The sequence below is a fragment of the Pogona vitticeps genome, chromosome 2, assembly GCF_051106095.1.
Source record: "Pogona vitticeps strain Pit_001003342236 chromosome 2, PviZW2.1, whole genome shotgun sequence".
NCBI lineage: Eukaryota > Metazoa > Chordata > Lepidosauria > Squamata > Agamidae > Pogona > Pogona vitticeps.
In genome coordinates, this window is record NC_135784.1 from 293,291,808 (window position 1) to 293,318,644 (window position 26,837).

General features: G+C 37.4%; 1 protein-coding gene across 5 annotated transcripts in view; it reads right to left on the reverse strand.

The window, feature by feature from the left end:
- NIPBL (NIPBL cohesin loading factor) overlaps positions 1-26,837 on the reverse strand; it is a 232,471-nt gene that overhangs the window by 58,452 nt on the left and 147,182 nt on the right. For 4 of the 5 annotated variants that reach the window (XM_020795682.3, XM_020795685.3, XM_020795681.3 and 1 more), the window contains 13 exons: positions 20,528-22,036; positions 14,730-14,912; positions 12,765-12,968; positions 11,570-11,641; positions 11,369-11,458; positions 10,229-10,332; positions 9,505-9,591; positions 8,287-8,515; positions 5,272-5,423; positions 2,954-3,034; positions 1,895-1,995; positions 854-992; positions 200-282 (listed from right to left, as the gene is read on the reverse strand). In XM_020795682.3, the coding sequence (XP_020651341.3) occupies positions 200-282; positions 854-992; positions 1,895-1,995; positions 2,954-3,034; positions 5,272-5,423; positions 8,287-8,515; positions 9,505-9,591; positions 10,229-10,332; positions 11,369-11,458; positions 11,570-11,641; positions 12,765-12,968; positions 14,730-14,912; positions 20,528-22,036 (3,034 nt within the window). The remainder of the gene's footprint in view (positions 1-199; positions 283-853; positions 993-1,894; positions 1,996-2,953; positions 3,035-5,271; positions 5,424-8,286; positions 8,516-9,504; positions 9,592-10,228; positions 10,333-11,368; positions 11,459-11,569; positions 11,642-12,764; positions 12,969-14,729; positions 14,913-20,527; positions 22,037-26,837) is intronic. The other variant, XM_072992835.2, reaches the window with a different exon arrangement.

Below are 26,837 nucleotides of genomic sequence, written 5' to 3' on the forward strand. Positions count from 1 at the left end.
AGAATTGCAATTATTTCTAGAGTGCTAATTTTGATTCTGCAACATACATTGGTCACAAATGTACCATAAGCCACCCAGAGACCTTTGGGTAGAGTGGGTGGCATATTAAATAAATAAATAAATAAATAAATAAATAAATAAATAAATAAATAAATAAATAAATAATATGAAGCTAACAGGACATTTGAGTTCTACTCACTTCTTGAGAAAAATAGAAAGGAAGTTTTGTGCTGTTCTCATGGCTGTTTCATATGAGTTTGTAATGAGGACATCCTGGTCCACCTAAAAATGAACACAGAATATACTGACTGAATATACACTGCAACTTAAAGATAAATTATGTAATGAATAGTATTCTCAAATATGGATGAGGACAATCATTCTGGAGCCTAATAAATACAAAGTTTCTTCACTAATGAAATTCAATCAATATGATGACAGGTAGAATAATAAACACACAACATTACCACAAAATGATTCAACCCCAAGCCACTGTATTATGCCATCAGTTACCTTGTTCAAGGTAAACAGCAGGTTGTCACAGTTCCTTCAGTCTACCAGTTGTGTTAGTAAAATTCCTTCTTCCTTCTTCTCTAATAAACACTCTATTCATTTCCTTTCCTATTTTTCCCCACAAGGATGCTCCTTAGTACTTGCTCCTTAGTACTTTCTCCAATTGTCACCAATTAATTCCTTCCTCTTTCCTTCTTCACACACACACACACACACACACACACACACACACACACACAATGAATATATCTAGCCGCCTAGAGTGCTCGTTCTGAGCAGATAGGTGGGGTATAAATTAAATAAAATAAAAATAAATATATATATATAAAGCACAACTCACCTTTTTATTTGACTCATCTTCAGAGTTAGAGTCCTTCTCGCCTGATGGTAGATGCACAACACATTGAATCAGCTGCAGAACTAATGCAGTCACCATCTGAATATACATTGGTTCTCCATCAGTGTCGCTGCTGTTCAATCTGGTGAAAGAGAGAAAGCTATTTATTATTGTCAAAGGTTAAATCAGTACCAACCATCACTAGAATCCAAAGCAGAATTTTGACAAACTTCAGTTATTAGTGATACACACCACATCTGAGGCACAAAAAAGTTAACATTTACTGAACTCATACTAAAGAAAAGAATGCATAAAACATAATAGACTATGAGCCAGACTGCATAAGACTCTATCATTCTTTATACTCAACAGATCTGCAAGGCAGATGGAGTTGCGAAAAAGGGACAAGGTTTCAAATAATTCAGTGGCATAACCAAATTAGAATATCTTTCAGGGTAGAATGGGAGACGTAACACCAGGCTTGTCATAGACAAGCCAAGCATGCTATCTACTATACCATATTGACTTTATATTTTAAAAAAAATCTCACATTCAACATAAACTACATAATCAACTATTTAAGCTTTATGAACGATATAACTGTAAACTTTGTTAACAGCATATGTACGACATTTTTCTTCCTCACTGACATGTGGCTGCTGCACATCCAGTTTAACCCAAAACCTCAGCACCAAAATAATACATATGTTTTAAATTACACGTATTATCTACTTATTTAAAACATTTTTACCCTGCCTTTCTTAATCCAAGGTAGCTTACATAATTAAAAGACAACAGTTAAAGCCAAAAATAATGTATATAAAAATTAAAAAGGAACAAATATCACTCTGAGAAATGGTAAACAAAAGCAATACTAAAAACACATTCAAAGCAGTAACGCTTTGTAGCCGTCTATTTGCAAAAAACACAGAACCAACAACTACAATGAAATCCCACTGATGTAGGCAGTTTTATATATTAAACATAAATGAATTAAAATATCTACTGAAGACACTACAGACATTATTTAGTACTATAAATTACCTGAAGTTCCTCAAACTCCTTTTGCTGGTTGGCAATCTTGCCAGAGAAGTGAAAATTTCTTCTAATATCAATTGCCTATGCTTTTCATACCTTGAGAAGACCTGTGCAAATATAAACATACATGTTTTTGAAAAAGACTGAATCATTGCTTCTTACAAACAAGTATTTATCAAAGAAGAATGGAATTCACATGGAAAATTTAATTATTGCAAATATACTGTAAACTTATTTACTGGTATTTGACCATAATAAAGCATTCAATTCATTTCAATTCAATGTACACTTAAAAACAGATCTTAGACAAGGTGCTTGCAACCTTAAAGGTAAAGGTAAAGGTTCCCCTTGACAATTTGTGTCCAGTCGTGTTCGACTCTAGGGGGCGGTGCTCATCCCCGTTTCCAAGCCATAGAGCCAGCGTTTGTCCGAAGACAATCTTCCGTGGTCACATGGCCAGTGCGACTTAGACACGGAACGCTGTTACCTTCCCACCGAAGTGGTCCCTATTTATCTACTTGCATTTGCATGCTTTCGAACCGCTAGGTTGGCGGGAGCTGGGACAAGCGACGGGAGCTCACTCCGTCGCATGGATTCGATCTTACGGCTGCTTGGTCTTCTGACCCTGCAGCACAGGCTTCTGCGGTTTAGCCCGCAGCGCCACCACGTCCCTGGCCTGCAACCTTAGTTTAACATAATTAAAAATACTATATAAAATTGTTGTATCACTCTTCGAAATAAATTACAAACCCTGAAAACATCATTAAAAATAATAATAATAAGAAATTTCTGAACAAAATATACACCCATAAGGGAAACACTGGTCTCCAAATTATTGTTTTAAACGCGACACCTCTATTTATTTACTTTCTTTCCTTCATCTGCCATCATTCTCCTAAATCTGGGACCCAAGAGCAACTATATCAAAAGTGTCTATGGCAAAATTCAAATCTATTGTGACTGGTGAAAACAAAACATAAATGAAAAAAATGAACATTCCCTTTTGAAAGGCACTTACCAATTAACTTCTTAAAAATCAAACACAGCTTTTAAAGGGATGCTTACCGCAGTGACTAGTTTTATGGCACACAACTGAAGTTCGCTAACATTTTCTACAAAAAAAGGTGTTATTCCCATTGAAGAAACCTATCAACAACAAAAAAAGTGTTAATTCTCACCACACTTGACAAAATTAAGTAAAATCAGTTTTGTACAGAGTATAAATTTTATTCTAAATGAAATACAGTGGTTTCCTCTGATGAAAATGGGAAATGGGAGGAGACAAATCTCCATTTGTCTACAACTCCTTGCTACCGCCAAATCTGATTTGGACAGTTGGAGGTCTCTCTACAGCAGATGTGGGAGGGGACAGGAATAAACAAATGAAGAATGAATGGCTGCTATTAACTTTTAGAAGGCAACTTAAAACACCACTTTTCAGGGAGGCCACACTGACCCTAACCAATTTTACACATCTAGTCCTGCTGATTTATTGATTTACAGTGGTGCCTCGACTTACAAACATCCCAACATGCAACCATTTTGAGTTACGACCAGTTCCAGCCGCAAAATTTTGCTTCTACTTGCGACCGGAGCTTTGAGTTACAACCAGAAAAAGGCAGGGAAAAAAGGCAGGGAATTCAAATTGCTACCCATTGGTGGGGAAGAGGGTGCTTCTTTGTAGCTCTTTCGCCCCAGCAGTTAGAGTGTGTGCGATCGGAGGAAGCTGTGGATGCCTGGTAAGGTAAAGTGCTGCTTTCTGCTTCTGGATGGGTTTTGTGACATGGTTTTGGGCTGGGTGGTGGGATTATATTTCTCTGCTGTGATGGGTCTTGCAGGGTTTGTTTTAGGGTGTTCCCCCCCATTTCCAATGGGTCTTGCAGGCTTTGTTTACTTTTTGGGTCCCCCCCATTTCCAATGGGTCTTGCAGGGTTTGTTTGCTTTCTGCTTTGCTTTTTTTGCATTTCCGAAGGGTCTTGCATGGTTTGTTTGCTTTCTGCTTTGCTTTTCTTGCATTTCCGAAGGGTCCTGCACAGTTTGTTTGCTTTCTACTTTCCTTTTTTGCATTTCTCAAGGTCTTGCACTATTTGTTTGCTTTTCTTCCCCCCTCCCCCTTTACGACCATTTCAAGTTATAACCGGAGTTCCAGAACCAATTACAGTGGTGCCTCACATTACGATGTTAATTCGTTCCAGCGAAATCGCTGTAGAACGAAAACATTGTAAAGCGAAATTTAAAACCCCATAGAAACGCATTAAAACCCGTTTAATGCGTTCCGATGGGCTTAAAACTGACTGTCCAGCAAAGATCCTCCATAGGGCGGGCATTTTTGCTGCCTGTCTTGCGAGGAATCCGTCCCTAAACACAGCGGGGAGCCATTTTATTTACCCGGTGGCCATTTTGAAACCGCCGATCAGCTGTTGGAAAATCATCATTTTGCGAAGAATCAGTTCCAAAAGCAGGGAACCGATCATCGCAAAGCGATCGCAAAAAGTTCATCGTAATGCAATTTCGTCATTAAACGAAGCGATCGTAATGCGAGGCACCACTGTATGTTCGTACGTCAAGGCATCACTGTATTGTGAATATGCCAATGGCACCACATATTTTATGTTAACTTTTTTAAACTTCTAGTTGTATACCTGTATTTGTAGTATAATAGCATGTTTTATTCATGACTGCTGTGAGCAGCCCAGAATAGTACACTGCACTACTGGGACATTAGTCAGTCAGTCAGTCAGTCAGTCAGTCAGTCAGTCAGTCAGTCAGTTAGTTTAATGTATCCCCTTATACTCTTCCATTTTCTTTCTTAATTAAGTAGTCTCTTCTCATAGTAATGGCAGTGTAAAGGTTCAAGTAGTGATTTAAAGAATCTGGAATGTTTCACATTAAAATCATTCAGAAATATTTCAGATTTAAGTCCAAAACACTTCACAAATTTATCTCCTTCTTTTAATGTACTTTTATGGCACTTGATCAGCCTCAAACACATGTGATTATGAGAATATCTCTTTCAAGCACAGTAAACAATTTCTTTATAGGGAAATGTATAAAGAGTTTGTAGTGGTACCATACAGTAGGTGTCCTAGAGAGCTGGGGACATTGAGATAGAGAGCAAAGGACATGGCAAGGAAGCTGAATGGGTTGAGAGATTGCAGATACCGATCTTCAAACTGAACATTTGCCATGAATGCATTCACAACATAGCCTTCTGATTTTAAAGAGAATGTGCTTTTTATAATGACTAAAAGCTTAAAAATTATGAAATTTAGTCATAATACATTCTAGGAAAAGGATTCTAATCATTCACAGTATTTACTGGAAAAAAGCTTTAGTCATACGCTGCAGGGGGGGAAAGTCTCAGTTTTAAATATCAAGCTTACCTGAAGAATAGTCGTGTCTGTTAGAAGTTGTATCTCCAGTAATTCAGCCAAGCTGCTAACAATATCACAAACTTTGTTGTATAACATTACTATCACTCTCTGTTTGTGAGTGGAACACTTTGCACGCTTTGCTTTCGAACTTAACACACCACCTGGAAAATGTAAAACCAATTTGTATTTTGTACAGCGTTACCAACATAATAAATCATATGTAATCAATCAAACTGGTTAAATACACCAGATGGAGAGCAGCAAAAAGATCTTCTACGTGAAGCACAACTTTTACACCAACAAACTATGGAGATAACCTGACTGAACTTAAGTATCATCTAGATATTATTACAAGAACTATAGTCCCAAGCAAGGGACTGACACAGCAGGCAGTAGAAGCTTTCAAAGGAGAAATGTGGGATATATGTGGAGGAAGCAGCTATGAAAGAGGGAAATAAGGACTGCAACATAAGAACAAAACAACAATAGTTCACTGAAAGTTACAGAAAAGCAAGCAGTCAAGTGGCAGATAGGATGAAAAGTATTTTTAACTTTTAACAATTTGCCAGCAGCAGATCATTAAGAACGTTGGTAACTGCCTTTTCAATTATGCGAGAAAGCTTGAATGGAGAAAAGGTTGCTTAGAAGATGACAGATCGACATACAGATAATGCTGACTGGAGAAAGCAAACAGGGTCTTGGCCAAGCTATATTAAGCGGCTGAGAACTGAGCCTGGCAATGCCATGGAGAGTAAACCAAAGAAAGATTCAAGTGACAGTGAGAAAAGGAACATCAGGGAGCAGGATGCTAAGCCATAGGAAGAGTGGAGATTCCAGAGGAATGTTGTAAAGCTGACCAAACATTAATAATTCAGACCTGGACACAAGAAGAAAGGAACAAGGCTAAAGGTCAAACATGGTACCAGCAGCATATAAGGGCTGCTGTGGTGCTTTTCCTTCCATGTGGTTTTATTAATATGGACAGACAGGGGTATAACTACCTCTGACTGAAGATATCGGTAAAGGTAAAGGTTCCCCTTGACATTTAGTCCAGTCGTGTCCGACTCTAGGGCGCATTGCTCATCCCCGTTCCCAAGCCATAGAGCCAGCGTTTGTCCAAAGACGGTTTCTGTGGTCACATGGCCAGTGCGATTAGACACGGAACGGTGTTACCTTCCCACCGAGGTGGTACCTATTTATCTATTTGCATTTGAATGCTTTTGAACTGCTAGGTTGGCAGGAGCTGGGACAAGCAACAGGAGCTCACTCCATCGCATGGATTTGATCTTATGACTGCTGGTCTCCTGACCTTGCAGCACAGAGGTTTATGTGGTTTAACCCGCAGTGCCACCATGTCCCTTGATTGAAGGGATACTACCCTTTGAATAGGTTCCAGTTAAACAGATAATATTATATTGCTGCAGCTGCTGTCATTGGAAAAAATCTCCAAGAGTCATTAGAGTCCCCCCCCCACCCAAGTTGAGCCCCTTTGGTTGTTCTGGGTTTTTCGGGCTCTTTGGCCGTGTTCTGAAGTTTGTTCTTCCTGACGTTTTGCCAGTCTCTGTGGCCGGAATCTTCAGAGGGCAGCAACCTGAAAGCCTTCGCGAATATATTGAGCCCCTTTCTTTGTTTCTTTTTCCTTCCTCTGTCCTACTGCTTTCTTTCAAGCATGCTTTTTTGGAGGAAGACACTGGAGATGCCTCCTATTACAAGGCAGGAAGAATTCATGATTATGAGGAGTCCCCATCTCTTCTGAAAAGAAGAAATTGAGCTTATCTACCAGCTGCCAGAGGCAGGGCTGATCCATGTTAATCATCTTCCTCCTGCCTCAATCATCAAATACACTGATCTTATACCACTCATGCCAATTTATTTGGCTGCTCAATTCAACAACATATAGCTCTAAATAACATCCACCACATGCCACCATAGAAGCTCAAGAATTATTTCCCTCCTTTTCATTCTGCTTTGGAAATCTTGCTTCGGAACCTGTTGCGGGGTAGGCATGCAAGACAGGGAAATAGATATTGCATCTGTTTCTCGCTGTAGGAGGTCTGCTTGTGGATAGCCAACCTGTCCAGTGATGGGGAAACTCTCCTTCTCACACAGGAGAATTCACCCCTGAGCAAGAAGATATTCAACCCTCTATGGCATTTTCAGAGAGCCTAAGGGGATTCCGAGCAAATGAGGGGTTGGACACCCATTTCCATCCTGACCTTTCTTCCCCAACTGTAGTGTTCAAGAGACAGAACAGCTTTCTAAGAAAGGTCCAGTAGGCCTTGATACTGTTTGCTTTCGGACAACAAAGAATAACTGTTTTATTTCAAAGGATTTTGTGCATCATTTCTCAGCTGTTTCTTCTTGTGTTTAACACCTTCTCAATCCTTTAGCATTACTGAAGATCATCATAAGTTTTACTGAGATGTGTTTTTACTACAAAACATTATTTTATTTTTGTTGCAAGCCATTTTGAAATTTAATAAATAAGACGGGCATAAAAGTCTGAAAATATAACTTATAAGACCAGCACAGTCCAAAAACATAAGATATCCTCTAATATATACCCTCACACCTTAATAATAAAAAAGGTGCACCAATTTCCTGCATACATCTGTTGGGCCTTATTTTTTCAACGCTTAAATCTGCTACATTTTAAAAATAACTCATGCTAAGCTACCTTATGAATTCCAGTGACATGACAGAAGGATGGAATATAGATATTTTAAATAAAATATACCCAAGTAAGCAGAAAGGTGCTAACTTTATATTTCAGTTGGTTTTGCACATGTGTCCCTCAATCATTTCTGCAATAAGAACTAAGGCTGTGTGGCTCAAGGAGCTGAGGTAGCAACGGAATGGGCAGAGACTCTGGGATCCAGAAATGCACCTAAAATCTGGTTCAAAACAAAGATTAAGGGCAATTAACAAGTTTTTCAATATAATATTTGGGATCTCTGTATTTCTTTTAACACTCTTTGGTTTCAAATTGTTACCAATAACATATCTGTTAGTTCTCATACTAACCACCATGAGGATCCAATCGGTAAACAGGATCATACTGAGGATAAAGTGTGTTCTGTAGGTGAAATTTAGTGTACTGAATAACTCTTTCTATTACATCTTCAATGTACACAGCTTTGGGCATGTTGGGTGATGTCATAATGTTGATAGCTGTAAGACAGGCATCAGCTGATTTTGTGACCCTCTCCATTATCAAGTCTCTCCATAACCGCTCCTCATCTTCAGTGTCATTCTGCAGAAAAATTCAAAGTGCTAACTTTAAATAAACTTTTAAAAAGATTTTTATACAAAAAGAATGTGAGTGAACAAAGTTAATGCAACAATATGAACAAGTACTGAGTTAATCAAATGCACTTTACTTTTAGCATTTAGAAATCTCTCAACAGCCACACATTAAACATAATTCTTCCAGCTCTATACTTCATAATTTGTAAAGTCTTCCTTCAGTATTCTTGCAAATGTTTCATCCGCCATTCTCTTATGCTTTCATCAACAGAATGAAACAATCTGTTATAATGCTTATCTTCATGTCACTGAAAGTTTCACTTATAGATTTTTCCATATTTCACCAGGGAGGCACTTAATTAGCAAGAGCTTTTCATAGTCGGTTGATAAGCCTCTTTTAAAATCACCAAATTATGACACGCAAGATCTTTGTAAGTGCTGTGTTAGACTTTTGCTCTGTGCACTCTAAGATGCAGATGTTATCTACTGCTATGAATGGTCAGCACCACCAAAAGCATAATGGAATTTAAAATAGGATGAGGATGTTCTACTATTTCTTTTAATAAATGCAGATAATTTCAACTCATTTCATTAATCTCTACTGTTGGAATAAAATCATTCAGTTTTGGAGAACAGCCACATGATGGCACTAATGTGTAACATTTAAAGACAAGACAGTTAAGGACACCAAGATTGCCCACGGGATCCAGAATAAAACTTTTCTCGCATATTACAAGATGCAAGAATGAAGCCATTCTAGGCACATCTATCATTTAAAAAAATCAGCAGAAACCTGTGATTATTGTAAATTGTTACAAATGAATATGTATATTTGTATAATTTCAAATGTAATATGGAAAACAGTGAAAATGGAGTTTCAATTCACCTCAAGAAAAAGCACATTTCAAATAAAATAAATTATATAGTATGTATGTGGTTAGAGCTACTTTTCATCCGAACACAAAATATTACTGATAACAATAGTCAAAAACTTACATGATTAAGCAGAGTGGAAAGCTTTGCACCATCCTGAATATTCTTCTCCAAGATGTTCAGGACTTTTACTGTTTTTTCAGTTGAAAGCTAAGAAGAGAAAAGAGAAACTTTTCATGACACAATAGCTGGACAACTCAGTGGATTGGGAGTACCTGGCTGCAGACCCAGGAGTTCGGAGTTCAATTCCCTGCAGTGTCTTCAGGGAGAGGACACAACCAGTATAGCCTGAGGCACACTACACAGTGCTACCAGAAGAGGGGGTTGATAAACCACTTCTGAGTAATTTATACCTAGCAGAAAGAGTCACCATAAGTCAGAATAAACTTTACGTTACTATTATTCATGGATATGTTAACCTCTCTACTTTTGTTATTCAAACTGATCTTTCTACAACCAAATCAGCATACCTCATCCTCACATTCAGTCTCCTCCCTTCACTTATGAAGGAAGAAAAAATATAACTTTACACAGAAATGAAATTTCCCTCCTCTGTTCGGGACTGGGGAGCCTGACCACACAGAATTCAGCCAGGATTACTTTAAAGCCAAAATAAGTGATAGAAATGTCTTTACATTAATTATGGTGCACGTGTATGTCACATATTCTACTCCAAATGCCTTCAAACGAAGTCTTCTATTCATATTTCATTTGTTGGGTAATCCTTTATTAAAGACATGTGTTTTACCCTTCTTTACAAGAACAAAAACAAAAACGCAGGACTTACCCTATCCATAATGCCCATAGCCTTAATTTTTGCAGATTCACTGCCCAATTCACTGAGCTGATGCTTTCCTAATAATAACTCCTGAGGCATTTCATCATCATCACCTAGAAAAGAAAAATGTTAATCACTTCATTTTCATGAAGCAAAGTGACGGTTCCACTATAAAGACAGATAACAATACTTTCAAACTTTCAAAAATGCAATCTAGAAATCTCAGTTTTGACAATATTTGCTGTAATGCATAAATAACTTAGCCCTGGTTTAACTGCATTGAAGGCCCATGGTAAATGGAGAATAACTTCCAGTTGCAAACTAGAACATTCATCCATGTACTGTAGCCTGAAAAGTTCCCTTGAACAAAATATTGTTAAAATGTGTATTCCCAAAAACAAACTAATTATTCAAGTCAAGTAGTTGTATACCGAAAGCTATAAATGGGGAAACGGGTGACAGAAACCCAGCCTTCTAAGAAGAATTTGGCATAGGTCCTATGGAGCTGTTCAACAAGAAGATATTTTGGACAGCACTACAGAGCAGAAAGGTTTTGCAAGTAGGTACAGGGAGTATAGCTTATTCTAAGTAGAGTTGCACTACTAATATCTACTCACAATGTATTTCACACAAAATATATAACACCATTTCTATTACTAGTAGTCATTGGAGAAGGCCTGGAAAAGAAAGATCAAGTACGGGCTACTAGCACAATTACTTGTTCACAACAAACCAAAATTCTCAGAATTGCTGAGAAACCTGACCTATCACAACATACAAACTGGCTTTATGTTTGTAACCACAGCTAGTTTGCAATTGCATAGCACAAACTGAATCCTATTTCACCAACATTAGATTGGCTAATAAAAAGATATCAACCTATCAACATGGTTGCCTCAAAAATTAAGAGACTGTTGTAACTAAATGTCTCTGTCTCCAAAGGAGGAATCTTTTTTACTGGTTTGTCCTAGGAACTGCTGGTAACTCCTGTTAGAAGACTGGAGGAAAGAGTAAACTTTCAGAAGTAAAATCAGAATTAAGAGTAAAGAAAAACATAACTGCCCAGAGAAAATATAAGATACCATTCTGAAGAAACCGAAGCAATACTGAAGTATATAGAATTGGATACAAAGTTTGTTATGTACTTACCAAATGCAGTAAAATCCATGTCTTCCAAATTATCCAAAATATTTTCTACTGATGCGCTGAACCTCTTAAATGTAGAAGAATCCATCATTTCTAATATAAATGAAAAGTGTAATATATTTAAGCCCTGAACTATCAAAAGCAATTGACAATTAATGTCAAAGAGATTAAAATGGGGGAGGGAGAGGAGAGAGACATAATTACCTTCAGGTGTCAGCTTTGGTTCATAAGCTTTCCTCTTCTTTTGTTTTTCTTTTTTCTTCATTTTTCTAGCCACTTAAAATAAGAAATGTATAAAATAAGTATCCACAAAAAAGATTTTCCTTTATTGCAACACAATGTAACTATGCTATTTATGACATTATTTAACTTAAATAATTCCAATGCATGTAATTAAGGTGGGTGCAGTTTCAATAGAGATTCAGGTGCATGTAATGGGGTTGAAAATCAGGCAAGGCTTCACTTCTTTCACAACTCCCTCAAAATTCTGCACCAAAGACTAATCCATCTTGGAAGTTCTTCTAATCCTCTGTATAACATTTTCAGGGTGCTGAAGGGGCTGCCATGGAGAGGAGGTAACAGAGAATACATTTCCTACTACCCCAGATGCAAGCATCTACATTTAGCTCAACCTAGAGATGGGTATGAACCACTGATTTGGCAGTTTGTGCCTGTTTGTTTATTGGCCAAACAGGTGCTTGGCACTTCAAAGCCCTGCCTCCTCCAGCAGGCACCCACTCAGAGGCAGCACGCAGAGAAGGCAGGGCAAGAAAGCTAGGCCAGAGGAGGCATGCAGGGAAGAGAGGTAGTTCATGCCCAACTCTAGTTCAAACTCATATTTTCTTTTAAAAAAATAATACTTAAAAGCATAGTGCTGGAAGGGATCCCCAGGGTCATTAAACTTAGTTCCCAAAAGAAGCAGGAAACCACTACTTAAAGCAATCATAGCAGGCAGCCCAAAAAGCTTCACTAAAAAACCTCCAGTAAAAGAGGATTGTCTCCTAAGACAGTCTGTTCTACAGTTGAACAGCTCCTACCATCAGGAAATTACTCCTCAAGTTTAGTCAAACCACCTCTGTAGTAATTTGGATTAATTACTTCTAGTTCTCCCTTCTCAAGCTGGACAAAACACACCTTCTCCAGCTTTCACATGATACCCCTTCAAATATTTGAAGATGGACGGCATGCCATCTTTCAGTTTTCCCTTCTGTAAGCTAAACATGTCCAATTCCCTCAACTGTTTTTCACAGGCCTGGACACATCCAGTGTCTGGACGCGTTCCTACTTCTTCATATACTTCATATACGTGTTACCCAGAACTGGATACAGTATTTCCAGATGCAGGCAGTTTCAAATGGTTATGCATTTTCTTTAACTGCAATAAAGCAAAGAAACGTACCATCACTGAGGCTAGGAGGGGGGGAATAATCATCCATGTCTGAGTCTTCTGGACTACGGTTTCTGTATCGACTGCTACCAGAACTCCTCCTTCCTTCATGATAATGACTACTCCTTTTATGATCTCCTGAACCCCGCCTGTCATGTTCTTCATATTCCCAAGCTTTATCATCATCTCTATCTTTTTTATGTCTTTTCCTTGAAGCTAGAAATTAACACAGTGTTATCAACATTGAGCTCAGATAAATTTACTAACGACACACTCATTTTACTTTCTTTCTTGGTAGTTAAGTAGTAGTAGTTTTAAAGGAAAACTGGCAACTCTACAGGCTGCTCAATTCTATTGAAAGCTTTAAAATTAAGCCCAGAATTCAAGATAGAGAAATTTACATTTCTTCTGCAAAATGCTCATTTAATCATTTACCTCCTGTCCTCAGTATTGCTGTGCTTGCTTCTTCTACTAGATTCAAACTCATCAGATTCCTTTACTAGAAGGAATCCACTCACTTCCTTTACTAGATTCAAACTAACCGCTTTTTAAAGATAACTTTCTACGCTAAAATAACTCCCTAAGTATAGATCCACAGTATGTAAAAACCTATCGGCCTCATAACTTGGGTTTCAGTTTTCTTTCTAAACTTCTACTAACCTACCAGGGACACAAAGCAACGTCCCCTCTAATTTTCTGGAGCGCTGCAGAGGCTCCTCCGCCTGCATGTACAATTCTGGTCAGGACTGGAAGCAAATAGGTGGAAACATCAGTTTGGCTGTGTATGCTTGATACAGTGCTGAGCACCCATGTGCCTTAGAGCAGAGGTTGTCAACCCCCAGTCCGCGGTCCGTGGCCTGAGCTGGACCAGGCCGTGGAGACAAACCTCCCGCCGCCCCCCACACACACACGTGCCAGTGCCAGCGTAAGTGCTCCCCCACCTTTTTGTGCAGGCGCCCGAGTGTCTGTGTGAAGGCATGGGCATGTAGGTGCTCCTGTGCATGCGCAAAGGAGTAGGGGAGCATTGGTGGGTGTGCATGCACTTCCCCACTGCTTTGCGCATGCGCCCGAGACCGAGAACGCATGCACCCAAGAGGGTGAGCGCATGCACCCAAGAATGCAAGCACGGGGGTGTGTGCCCTGCCTTCCTCAGAGGCTCAGCCGGTCTGCGGTCCCAAAAACATTGGGGACCGCTGTCTTAGAGGGAACACTGGACACAAGATTTTCTCAAGGTAGTGTACTGTAGCCCTTAATGAGCTTCAACAACTGTTCCATTGGTTATTTGAGCGAGGGTTCAATCTAATACTCTTATGCCTACCACTGAAATCAACAGGGCTTAAGTTGGCTTTGATTTAACAATTCCCATTCATTTCAAAAAGTCTAATCAAGACAGCATTAACATTGGATTTAACCACCACCCCCCCCAAAAAAATACAATATGCTGAAAGTTTATACTCCTGTCTAGGTTTGATTTTTCTCTTAATCCAAGTTGTTGCACTGTTAATCTTATCCATTTATACTGATCTTTGTAAGACAAAATTGACTAAAAAGTTAGCACTACAAACACATTACCAATGTAGTATTAGGTAAAGGTAAAGATTCTCCTTGACAATTAGTCCAGTTGTGTCCAACTCTAGGGTGTGGTGCTCATCCCCATCTCCATGCCGTACAGCCAGTCTTTGTCCGTAGACAGTTTCCGTGGTCACGTGGCCAGTGTGACTAGACATGGAACACCGTTACCTTCCCACCGAGGTGCCACCTATTTATTTATTTACAGTTACATGCTTTCAAACTGCTAGGTTGGCAGGAACTTGGACAAGCAACGGGAGCTCACTTCGTGGCGTGGATTCGATCTTACAACTGCTGGTCTTCTGACCTTACAGTACAGAGACTTCTGCAGTTTAACCCGCAGCGCCACCACATCCCTAATAATATAATAATGTATTACCATCACCAAAATGACAAATAACTACTTACTTTCAAAAGCATCTTCACTGTCATTATCTTCATCAGAACTGATTTCTGCATATTTTGGTTTTTCATTCACTGTGCTACGCTTACGTTTGTTCATCTTAACTCGTTCACAAAGAGGCATGGTGGATTCAATTTCTGCTAGAAGTTCTGGAGGCAATTCCTTTAACACTGACTGATCTATGCTGCCTATCAATGAAGAGTAAACTGTTAGTGACTATAAATCATATGCAAAATATCTACTCCTTAATAACGATTTGAAATTTTACTGCTTTTTATAATATATTTAAAGGCAGCTTACAGAATATGAAAAGTTATAGCAACTAGTAACTAGCAACATTACCGATACAGTAATTATTTTTACTATAAAGCATAACACATCTCTGAAATATTAAAAAAATACCAAAAGCTCTGTTAGTTAAACTAACAAAGGAATGAACAAACAAGTAAATATACTGTCCATCCTCCTCCTTTAAGCCAGCTACTTGAGCAGGGTCTTCACCTGCACAATAGCCAAAATCTTTCTTCCCACCACACATAACTCAATTTGTACTATCATATGCAAAATGGTTTTTGGTCTTCTTTTCTCCCTCCTGAATTTTGTATGTCGAGGTAGTTAAAGTACCATTTTGATTATGTTTTATCCTCTTTATGTCAATAAAGGTTGTCTTGTCTTGTCGTGGAAAATGACTGTGTACATCTGCGTGTAAATGGAATGCTGAAACAGTAAGTTAACTATGTTGATAAAATTCATTACCCTCTCTTCTAACAGGAAGTAGGTCTCTTTGTGTGCATTTGTAGATAAATGAATCACTTTTATGAGCCTATCATATTATTTAACCATCTCAAATCAATGATGAAAAGAAAAATATGAATTTTCCCAATTTGATTCAATCCAGGACTGAAAAAAGTATGTCACTGGTCAGGATGGAAACAAAAGTGTGGTGGATAAAAGCTGCATAATTCTGTTCAGCTGTGATTTGATTTGGATTATATCATGGCTGATCACACAGTATTTGCATGCATGCTACATGTCTGAGACTCATTTGCTGTTGTTAATTTTAATTGTTTTCTTGGAAGCTCACTGCTACATCTAGAAATAATTACTTCTGTATAAAAGCCATTGGCTGAAATTTGGTTGTGCAGCTTTGCATATGCAACAAAGATGAAGTCATAACTAGCAATAAAGCACTGCTAATTAAGGATGATTTTGGGGTGCAACTTGTGCACAATGCAATGAAGTGTGCATCCTGAAATCCTCAATGGAAAATTTTAATCAGCAGCAATTTGCCAGTGCTGATATCATGAATAATATTGCATACAAGGAACTGTGCAACAGAATCTGAGTCACTTTGTTATTTCATTAATATCTATAAAAATATAATACTAAAACTTTTCCATCTGCTTATTATAAAAACAAAATACTTCCTTTTATTTTCTTTCATATGTCATGTCTGTGCCTTTTTATATTTTTTAAAAAATTATCCTGTGAAATAGCGCCACAGTAATATACCTCAGTAAGTCCTACTGAATTCATAGGGTTAACCATTGATAAATGGGTATACCAATAAAATCTTCATTTCTATTAAGCATATTTTCCCCAATAACCCAGCAGAGAAATGTTTAGGTCTTTAAAGTACCCTTTGCATATCCAGCCAGCCCAGTTTCTAAAACCATAAAATGGTTAATGTTTATAAAAAAGACGTTAAGGTATACAATAATAAATATGACACTGGTTCAGTAAATATGCAGAGTACAGATACATTTTAGAACATGATTAACTGTTAAGATTGCTGTCAGATGGTTTCTTCAGTGAAAGTAGCTAGATATTTGGTCTATTTTAGTTCCTGGTTATTTCATGTTAGTCCGTGAGTTTAAAATGTAATTTCTACTACAGACTCAGCCAGCCAGATGTTTAGAACCAGAAGCCAGGAAAAGTTTAAAAACAGACATCAAGGTATGGTAATAAGAAAGACAGTAATTCTTAGCAGATGAAAAATACAAATTCAAAATACAAACATGAATGCTTCACTTTATTTCATTAACTTGCAATGGAAAGTTAAGAGATTTTATTTTTAAAAAAGCTGGTAAGGTTTCATTTTCAAATACAGTTTCTACTACTAAATTGGTGCAAGTGAGATGTACAAATTTCCATATATTGTGAATGATTACAAAGCAAAAACCTACAGCTGGTTGATGGAGGTGAGTGGGGCTGGAGAGAAAGAAAAGTGATGAAAATCACTGTCAAAACTGAACAGGTTCTGAGATGTGATCACATGCTCTAGGACAGATAATATTTCCCAACCTAAGAATTTCTAAACATATTAGAACCCACCACCCCAGTCAATAAATTATTACAAATTTGTAGTCCATCAGGGAAAAGACATCAGAAGGGGGAAGGAAACTTTCAAATATCCAGAAGAGCACTTTTGGAAAAGCCAGTAACAAATGTACCACTACAGATTAAATGGGGCCATAAGTCCTACTGTTTAGTTCAGAACCAATAAACTAACAGATTAATTAACACTAATGAACAAACAAAATAATTTCAACCCCCAGTAGAAAAGATCAGCATCCTCATTTCTAAAACTCAATATTAATGGATTAATTTTCAAATCTAACATTTCAAAGTCTTGATGCAACTTAGTACTATGCAAAAAACAAAGGGCTTTCCCAAAGATATTAAAAAACCCAAGTTGTGTAAGTTTCAAAAACAGGTGAAGAATTACTCTTCCATAACAAAACACTTCAGTGAAGCAATGTTTTTCTGAAGCAAAGAACAGATTTTCATACAAGCATCTCTTTTTCCCACTATCATCACTCAGTGCACTTTCATTTTCTGGACTGCTAAACTGCTCAGCAAATGAGTCATACGATCTACTTATACAGTATTTTCAAATGTAACGTAATCCTAAATATTTCTTTTAGAATGAGAGCCTTCTAATAATATAGTTCTGAGTTTTCTGCAAAACTATGCTACTTTTAATGATCATCATTATCTCTGAGTCATCTGTAAAAAGAAGTAGTTTGTTCTTTAAAATGATTCAAGAAACAAAGTGGATAATTCCCATCATAGACCTTAAAAGGCAATTATGACTATTTTAGGCTCAACAAGCATACATTAACTTGAAGCTCTACAGCCTTCACCACTTTTTAGCCCAACACAGATTTGGAATAACTGGCACACTGGTTCTTAACCTTGGGTTACTCAGGAGTTTTGGACTGCAACTCCCAGAAGCCTTCACCACCAACTGTGCTGGCTGGGGTTTCTGGGAGCTGCAGTTCAAAAACATCCGAGTAACAAAGGTTAAGAACCACTGAACTGGCAGATATTCTTAAACAAATTCTCAATTGAACTAATTATTACACAGATCCACACTCAAAACACTGATAGTTCCCTATACCACACTTTAAAATATTAAACTGGAATACTATTACACATTCATGTACCACACATGCAATTTGCTATGCAAGCCATGAGTAATTGAGACATCATCACTAGGTCCACAAATTATAAAAATGGTTACTTAGAGATTTTGAAACTATTGCTTTGGGTTAACAACTGTTAGTCTAAACTAGAATAGATCTATTGCATGAATGGATCTTGTCAGAGCAAGTCCCACTGATTCGAGGTGTCTGCTCTAGCTGAAACTAACAATTTATTGCTGTGGGATTTTTAACCCAAAGCAATAGTTTCAAAATCAAGAAAAAATAGAAAACATAATAATATCTTGGAGAACTTACCAGGTTTATACAATTAATCATTTACTTACTGCAAAATCACAATTTATCAAATACATTTTAAGTTTCTAGATTTTTTATTTATACTGTTGAATTGTTAGCATACACACTCCAAGATGTTCATGTGCCCCTCATTGAGTTATTTATTTATTTAAGATAGTCCTGTTAATTTACCTTATATCAACAGATCATAGAGCAGGGTACAATCAGAAAAATTACATTTAAAGAAACAAGTCAAACTTAAATATTTCAAAATAATTACAATTAAAACACTTTAAAACATTCAATAACAGTTTAACAATCAAACCAAGTAATAATAAATACTTCTACTGTAGATGGAATCTGAAAATTCACAAGTGCTCTTCAAATAATCTTTCTTGAAACATGGGCACTCCATAATGCATGGAAAATATTTCTAAAACTAAAGGACAGCACAAAGCATTCTGCAGCTTGAATCAGTTTTACTATTTGATGAATGCAATTTCTGAAGCTGTCCAGAAATAGCTCACAAGGGTTTCTCACCCACTTTACTATAGTTTTTTTTAAAAAAAAAAAACCAACACACTAATGGCACAGTATCAACAATCTGTTACTCATCAAAATGAATTGTTCGCTCAAAATAAAACTGATTTTTAAACAGGGAAGCTATTTTAAAAACAATCTGATAATGATTTCAACTGTACACAGTGACAATTTGGGAATAAAATACAATTCTCTGCCATCTCTCACATCAAGTTGATCTTCAGATGTACCTGCAATGCTAGCTCAGTACTAGCTCTTCCTGTACACTGAAAACATCCCATGTTCAATCCCAAGTATTTCTTTTGAAGGGACCACTACAAAAGCCTAGAGTGCTAGTTAGTGTAGTTAGTATAGCTAATACAGAGATAAATGGTCCCTATGTTCCATGGCACATGATTGGAATGATTAGCCCACATTATTCTGTCAAAGGCAAAGAGGTAAAGTTTGCCATATTTAACAGTGGTACAGAGAAATTTTATACATGGCAAGTATGCTGAATAAATTAACAACTCCCTATTAATAACTCTGAAGGAAGTCACGTGGAAAAAATAAAGTGATATCTATAACCTCTAAAAAGAAAAAACTGGTAGCACTATTACATTCATACTGCAAGTAGTGGTCTCACAAAGATTATTTCTTGAGACCTAGCTAGAGGCAAGTATTGACTCTACACCTACATTTCTCTCAGTGTTTCAAGCTACAGTATTTGTAAAGCTGGTTTCATCATGCCAAACCTAAAGCCATAAAACTGCATTAACACAATACAGTGAGCCAAATTTCCAGAGAACCCTGGCTTAGCATTCCTAAGCAAGAATACGAGTGCTTTCCTGATTGTTGTTACTAAGGTTCTTCTACCAGCAGCATGAGCATTCTGTAGTCATTAACCATTTCATCCAAACTTGGACTCCCAAATATGACTCTAATAGGCTAAAGTTTGAAACTAAATTTTGAACTTGGTTACTAAGTTCTGGCTAGTTTGGAGACAGTTAATCAGAAGTCAGGTGAATTCTGATTGAAGTAGTATCAGTACAGGAAGTTATTTCAGAACAGGAGGGATCAAGTGGGAGCAGTAAGATAACATGCCTCGTCACACATGATGATGAATAAGCAAGGATTCTGTAGAATTCTAGCATTACTTTGTGCAAATATTAACCATGGTAATCCAACAATTTAGTATTACTCTGAAAAAAGCTACAGGCTATCGATAAACACAAAAGCTAGAACCACCACCAGTAACTAAGCTGTTCCTTGTATTAACTCACATCCTTAAATATAAAATCCATCTTTAGAATGAAATAAAACTGTTAATTTCCCCCCAAAGGATACAACATAACGCTACATACAGCAGCTTAAAAGTTTTCTGATCATTAAGCCACATAAAAAGAATGTACAGCAGACAACCCTGTATGCTTACAATTTATTCTCAGGTTGCTAATATCTAACACCAATTCAACCAATGTAAATTTTTTAAAAAATGAATTCCTCCTTTTAATAATCACAATCAAACATACAAAGATAAATAAATAAGAACTGATTCTTACCTTTGTTTGATCTGGATGACTTGTTCTTGTTCGGTTTAAAACAAGAGCTCCTAGATTTGTCTTCTCTGTCCTTAATAAATTTTTGTACATCATCCAACGAAAGCTTTTGCAAAACAACAACCGGTTTAGCTCCTTTATTTAGATCTTCCACAAGCCCTATCTTCTCAACTTTGTTCTTTGATTCACCCTTCATGTCAGATTTCCTTACTTCATGCATTACATTGCCATCTTTATCACGTTTGATTTTTGGGATGATAAAGTTCTTCAAAGCACCAGATCTTCCTCCCAACAAATAACTGGGAAACTCAGCTTTACTGTCAGTATGTGCTTTATTAGTATCTATTTTACTCTTATTACCATCTGTCCTTCGATCATCTTTACTGTTGTGTGATTTAAAACCTGATCTATCTGGTTTTAATTTACCAATATCACTTCTATTTTCTTGTTTAATACGAGGGCTGTCAGGTCTTGACCGTGGATCACCTGAGGACAGCCTGTCACGGGACTCACCAGACTCATGCCTGTTTTTTCTTTCTAATTTTTCAGCTTTTGAGTTATCTGATCGAATGTTATGTTTAGAGTCATGCTCGCCTTTACTTGAAGACCTCAAATACTCTGGTCTTTTCAGCTTTGATGAATCTCCTCTGTGTCTTTCCGATTCACCCCTGTCATCAGATTTTTGTTTAAGGTTATCATGATCACGCCTTAGAGAATCAGAAACTGAACGTCCATCAGTCCTCTGTTTTAATGCATCAGTCCTTTCAGATTTCACCCTAGAAGGATCAGATTTTATGTCCATTTTATATTTAGATATATCTGGTTTCTTCTCTGATGAAGATTTACCAGAATCCCGTCTGTTTTCATGCCTGTGTTTGGGGGTTTCTGGTCTGCCTTCATTCTTCTGTTTTGGGGTTTCTGGTCTACTTTCATTTTTCTGCTTTGGAGTATCTGGCCTCAGTTCATTTTTCTGTTTTGGAGTCTCAGGTCTTTGCCTTATTTCCTGTTTGCCATTATTTTGTTTGCCATCATTTTGTTTCACATCCACTTGCCTACTCTCATGTTTGTTGTCATATTTAATTTCTACCTGTTTGCTTTCACTATGTTTAACTTCTATCCGTTTACTCTCATTTTGCTGTATTTCTGCCAGTTTATTCTCATTGTGTTGTCCTTCCACCTTTAATACTTCAGATTCTGTCTTTTTCCTTGGAATTTCTGGATGGTTTTCAGATTTCAGTTTAAGTACTCCAATCACATCCTCTTGGGGAATACAAACAGAACCATCATTACACTGTTTTATCTCTTCAGGCTTTTTGATGATGTCCAAGTCCTGAGTAACAGTTGCCTGAGAGTCTGCCCGTCCTGCTTGCTGAAGATCAATACTAACCATTAAGGCAGGCCTTGACCCATTTCCCGCAGAACATGTCTCCTGAGAAGCTGGTTTATTTCCTCCAGTAGCACCTCCAGCCTCCTGTGGATAAGAATCTTGTTTTCGTTTTTTCAAAGGCTTATCTGCAGATCAAAGAAAGAATGGACTCATCATGTTGGTGAATAGCACATGAAAATACATGAAACACATAGTGCATTTTAATATGTTCATAGATTATGATAAAAAATTGGACTTCTACAGTCAATGTCACCTACCATAGCTGGATCAAGTATTAAAATTATATTTACATAATTCATATTTATATAAATTATATTTATATAGAAAGTAGCTAGTAGATTCTATAACCAAAGGACAAGCATGAACAAGTTAAAGATTCTGTTATGCACAGCATTTATTCAACATTTATTCTCTGAAGAACAAAGATGTTGATAAATTATTCTATCTAATCACTTCTGAAATGTCATCATGTCTTTACTAACTCTAAGCACTGAAATTTGTATTTCCCTACCTTGCTTATATCTGAGCCTCACAAATACATATTATGTATTTGAGTAATGTCAACAACATAGTAGGATCTCATTCTCTGGCATTATTTTATCTGAATTTTGAAATGACATAGATGTATAAAAGCTGAAAAAAGGTTAAAACCTGCTTCCACAGAACAGAAAAATCAAGAGATTTTTAACTATTTGCCCCTCTCTAATATCCCATTCTTGGGCAAGATTCTTTGATGGAACCTATTATGGCTATCCGTTTCAGTCTGGCTTCAGGCCGAGTTTGGGGACAGAAACTACTTTGGTTACTTTGGTGAATGACCTATGTTGGGAACTGAACACAGAACTCAACTGTTACTTCTGCTGGACCTGCCAACAGCTTTTGGTACCATCACCCATTATATCCTTTTGACTGCCTATGTAGGATGGAAATTGGTGGCACTGCCTTGCAGTGGTACCAGTTCTTCCTGGAGGTCTGATCTCAGATGATACGGTAAATTCCTGTTTGACACCTTGGCTTTTGGCTTATGGAGCCTATTAGGGTTCTGTCTTGTCCCCCATGCTACTTAATATACACATGAAATCACGAGAAGAGGTTGTCTGAGATTTTGGAGTTTGCTGCCACCAATATGTGGATAAAACCCAACTCTGTCACTCTTTTTGATCTAAATCTGATCAAAATCTTTCAGTGCTTAACTTGTGTCTGGAGTCAGCAATGGACTGGATAATGGTGATTAAGTTAAGACAAGACAGAAGTGCTCCTGGTCAGTCAAAAGGCACATCTTAGAATAAGGATTTAATCTGTGCTAGATGGTGTTAAACCTCTCCTGAAAAATCAGGCTCACAACTTAGATGTGCCTGTCCTCATTCCTAAGCCTGGATACTCAAGTCTCAGGAAAGCACTTACATAGTTAAAGCTGGCGTGCCAGTTGCACCTATTCCTGGAGATACTGTATCTGAACTGGAAACAACGACATATGCTTTAGTTGCACTCTGACTGGATTACTGCAATGTGTTCTACATGGGGCTGCCTTTGGAAAATGTTTGGAAACTTCAGTGGTCCCTGACTGCTGGCCAAGACCAGTTACGGAGAACACAAAACTTCCTTCCTGCAACAGATTCACTGGGTACTGGTATGTTTCCCGGCACAATTCGAAGTGTTGGTTATGGCCTGCAAAGGTTTATTTCACTTGGGTCCAGGTTATCTGAATAACTGTATCCCTCTAAACGAGCCCACCTGAAGTTTAAGATCTGCTGCAGGGGCCCTTCTCGCAATCCCACCGTGTTCAGAGACCCATCTGATGGTGAGTCCAAACAGGGCCTTATGCGGACATTTGAACATGAAAAAAAAATCAGTGCCCTGTGGCTCTGGAATATCTTGTAAAGAAAATCTAAGTTTACCCTCTCTCTGTTTTCCTTCTAGCAGCAAACAGTTATAGCATATCAGTCAAAACCAAATGAAAAATGAAAGACAAAAAGTGTATGAATTGTTTAGGACTATTATATTTTAACATGAGCTTTCATGGACAAGTCCACTTCTTCAGACAGAGGTGGCCCAACATTTTTGTTCTTTTTGTTTTGATCTGATATGCTAGGACATACTAACATGGCTATCTCTTCTAAAACTACAACTATGGAAAGCACTGAATTTTCATTTAGGCAAGTTTTCAGCAATTAAGAGCCTTCAATTATACGATCTCAAGTAATGTGCCTGCTTCCTAAGTTTTAAGGTAAATTGTTGTTGTTGTTGTTAAAAGGGACTTTTTAAGGAGTTTTAATTTTAATTGCATTTTAATTATATAATTGAATTTAATTCTATTTTAATATTGTGGTTTTACCATATTTTATTCTATTATTTTAAACTGTTGTATAAGCTGTTCTGGGTCCCAATTCTAGAAGAAAGGGAGCATATTAAATGAATGAATGAATGAATGAATGAATGAATGAATGAATGAATAAACAAATAAACAAATAAACAAACAAACAAACAAACAAACAAACAAATAAATAAATAAATAAATATTTGACTTTTATACTACCCATCTGGCCGCAAGGGCCACTCTGGGTTATTTACAACTAAAAACAGATAAACAATAATAGAAGACAGAAAACACAATTAACAATCAAAATCAAAATTAAATATCAACTAAACATAAAGTAGTAACAAAGTAAAAGTAAAAATAGGATAGTTTAAAGGCAAGATGGCAGAACAGGTAGTATAAAATGCTGAAACCAGCACTGCCTTCGCGAATATACTGCATTAAGATGTTGAATAGTCTGGGAAAGCCTGCCTGAAAAGCCACGTTTTCAATGATTGTTTAAAGCAACTGGTACCTGAATAGGAAACTTTCCATTAAAGCTTCCTCTTTAGTGAGAAAAGGTGGAACCTAAAGGGAATACAGTATCTCTGAGCTCTCTATATAAGAGACATCTGTTCTGCTCAAGCCATCTTTGAACAAGATGTTCAATGGGAGCTATCCTTCGTGCTACCCCTCTATGTCCTGCTGCTGTCCCAAGAACATTTGAAGATGACAAAATCAGTTTGCATCTTACAGAAAGAGAAGAGAAACTTCAGTTCAGGCCAGCATTGTTCTTTGTATGGCATCTACAGAAATGAAATCCATGTATACTGTGTCACAAAATAATAATCATCAACAGTGCATTTCAAAACATATACCCTATAAAGGTGAACAGCGCTACAGAAACTGCAGTTCACCAATAAGAATTCCAATCATTAGCCCTGTCTTGTGACGTAGCTAACTAGAGCCTGTCTTTCAAGTCTTTATCAGGAAGAAGAAATCATTCTGTCAAGGTACAGTGGTGCCTCACTTAACAATTGCCTCACTTAACGAGGAAATCACATTAGAATTTTGCAATCGCTTTTGCGATCGCAAAATGATGGTTTAAATGGGTTTTTTTCGTTTAATGATGATCGATGCCCTGCTTCGGGAACCGATCGTCGGGTTTCAAAATGGCTGCCGGCTGAAGAAAATGGCCCCCCACTGTTTTCTAGGGCAGATTCCTCATTTTACAGGCACTGAAAACGAATCTGTTTTACGACAATCTTTTTGCGATTGCAATTGCAATCGCAAAATGATGGTCTAAATGAGGGAATTTCGCTTTGCGATGATCAGTTCCCTGCTTTGGGAACTGATTCTTCGCAAAACGATGATTTTTAAACAGCTGATCGACGGTTTCAAAATGGCCACCTGGTAATTAAAATGGCTCCCCGCTGTGTTTAGGGACGGATTCCTCACTATACAGGCAGCGAAAATGGCCGCTGTATGGAGGATCTTTGCTTGATGAGCAGGTATTCAGCCCATTGGAATGCACTGAACGGTTTTCAATGCGTTTCAATGGGTTTTTAAAATTTTGTTTGACGATGTTTTTGCTCTACAGCAATTTCGCTGGAACGAATTAACATCGTCATGCGAGGCACCACTGTATATAGTAAACATGCATATATACATTCTTTTTATTTGTGCCTTCCTTTTACATATAAGTCTGTATCCATTAAAAAATGAAAATTATAATTCGAATTTCCTAAACCACTCACAGCAGTTTGAACCTGGAAATCCATACAGATAGCTGGTCAGAACAGAACTTCTACCATAACATTATAGTGAAGTACACTTTAGCAAAAATGTAGTTACACACTAAAAAATTTAAGTTGTAAAATACAGCTCAATCATTTAGTAAGAGAAAGGTAGTAAGTCATGTTTTAATAATACGTCTGTCTTAGATTAGGTGTAGATGGTGCTGGGAGCCTGTAGACTGTCTCTACTCCATTTTCACACAGGCTTGGACCTAGCTGAGAAGCAATCACTCCTGTTTCAATGGAAGCAGTGACCAAGAGAAGCTCAGTTCTTGCTTTAGGGGAAAAGGGCTATTTGGGATGGAAACCATTACAGAGATAAACTTCAAATACCTGAGCACACCTCTTAAAGGGAGTGACTGATCATTTTTTAGGCTGAAAATTCCTTTTGTAGAACAAAGGTGAGCAAGGATCTATATGCTGGGAACATAGAGGGGGTACATGTAACCCACTGGCTGCATAATGAACCCTCTATTAAATCTTCCTCAGAACCAAAATAAAAATAATGTGAAATCAGCAGAAAAAAAGAATAAAAACCTGACAATTATCTCTGAAAGATGTCAGAAGACACTTTGATTTCTTTAATTTTGGCAAGGGCAAAATGAACAAATTAAATCATATGGCAAAGCCAACAACACAAAAAAATACAACACAGAGACCAGATATATGATTATTTCCTTTTGTTTACTTGGTTGTGGACACAGAATTAAATCAAAGAAAATCTACACACAGCAAAATCTGGCAAATATTGCAAATATCTGACATGCATATATTGTAAAAGCTATGTGTGATTGTCAGAGTATTGAAAATTTACAGGCCTGAACAGAAAAGAGC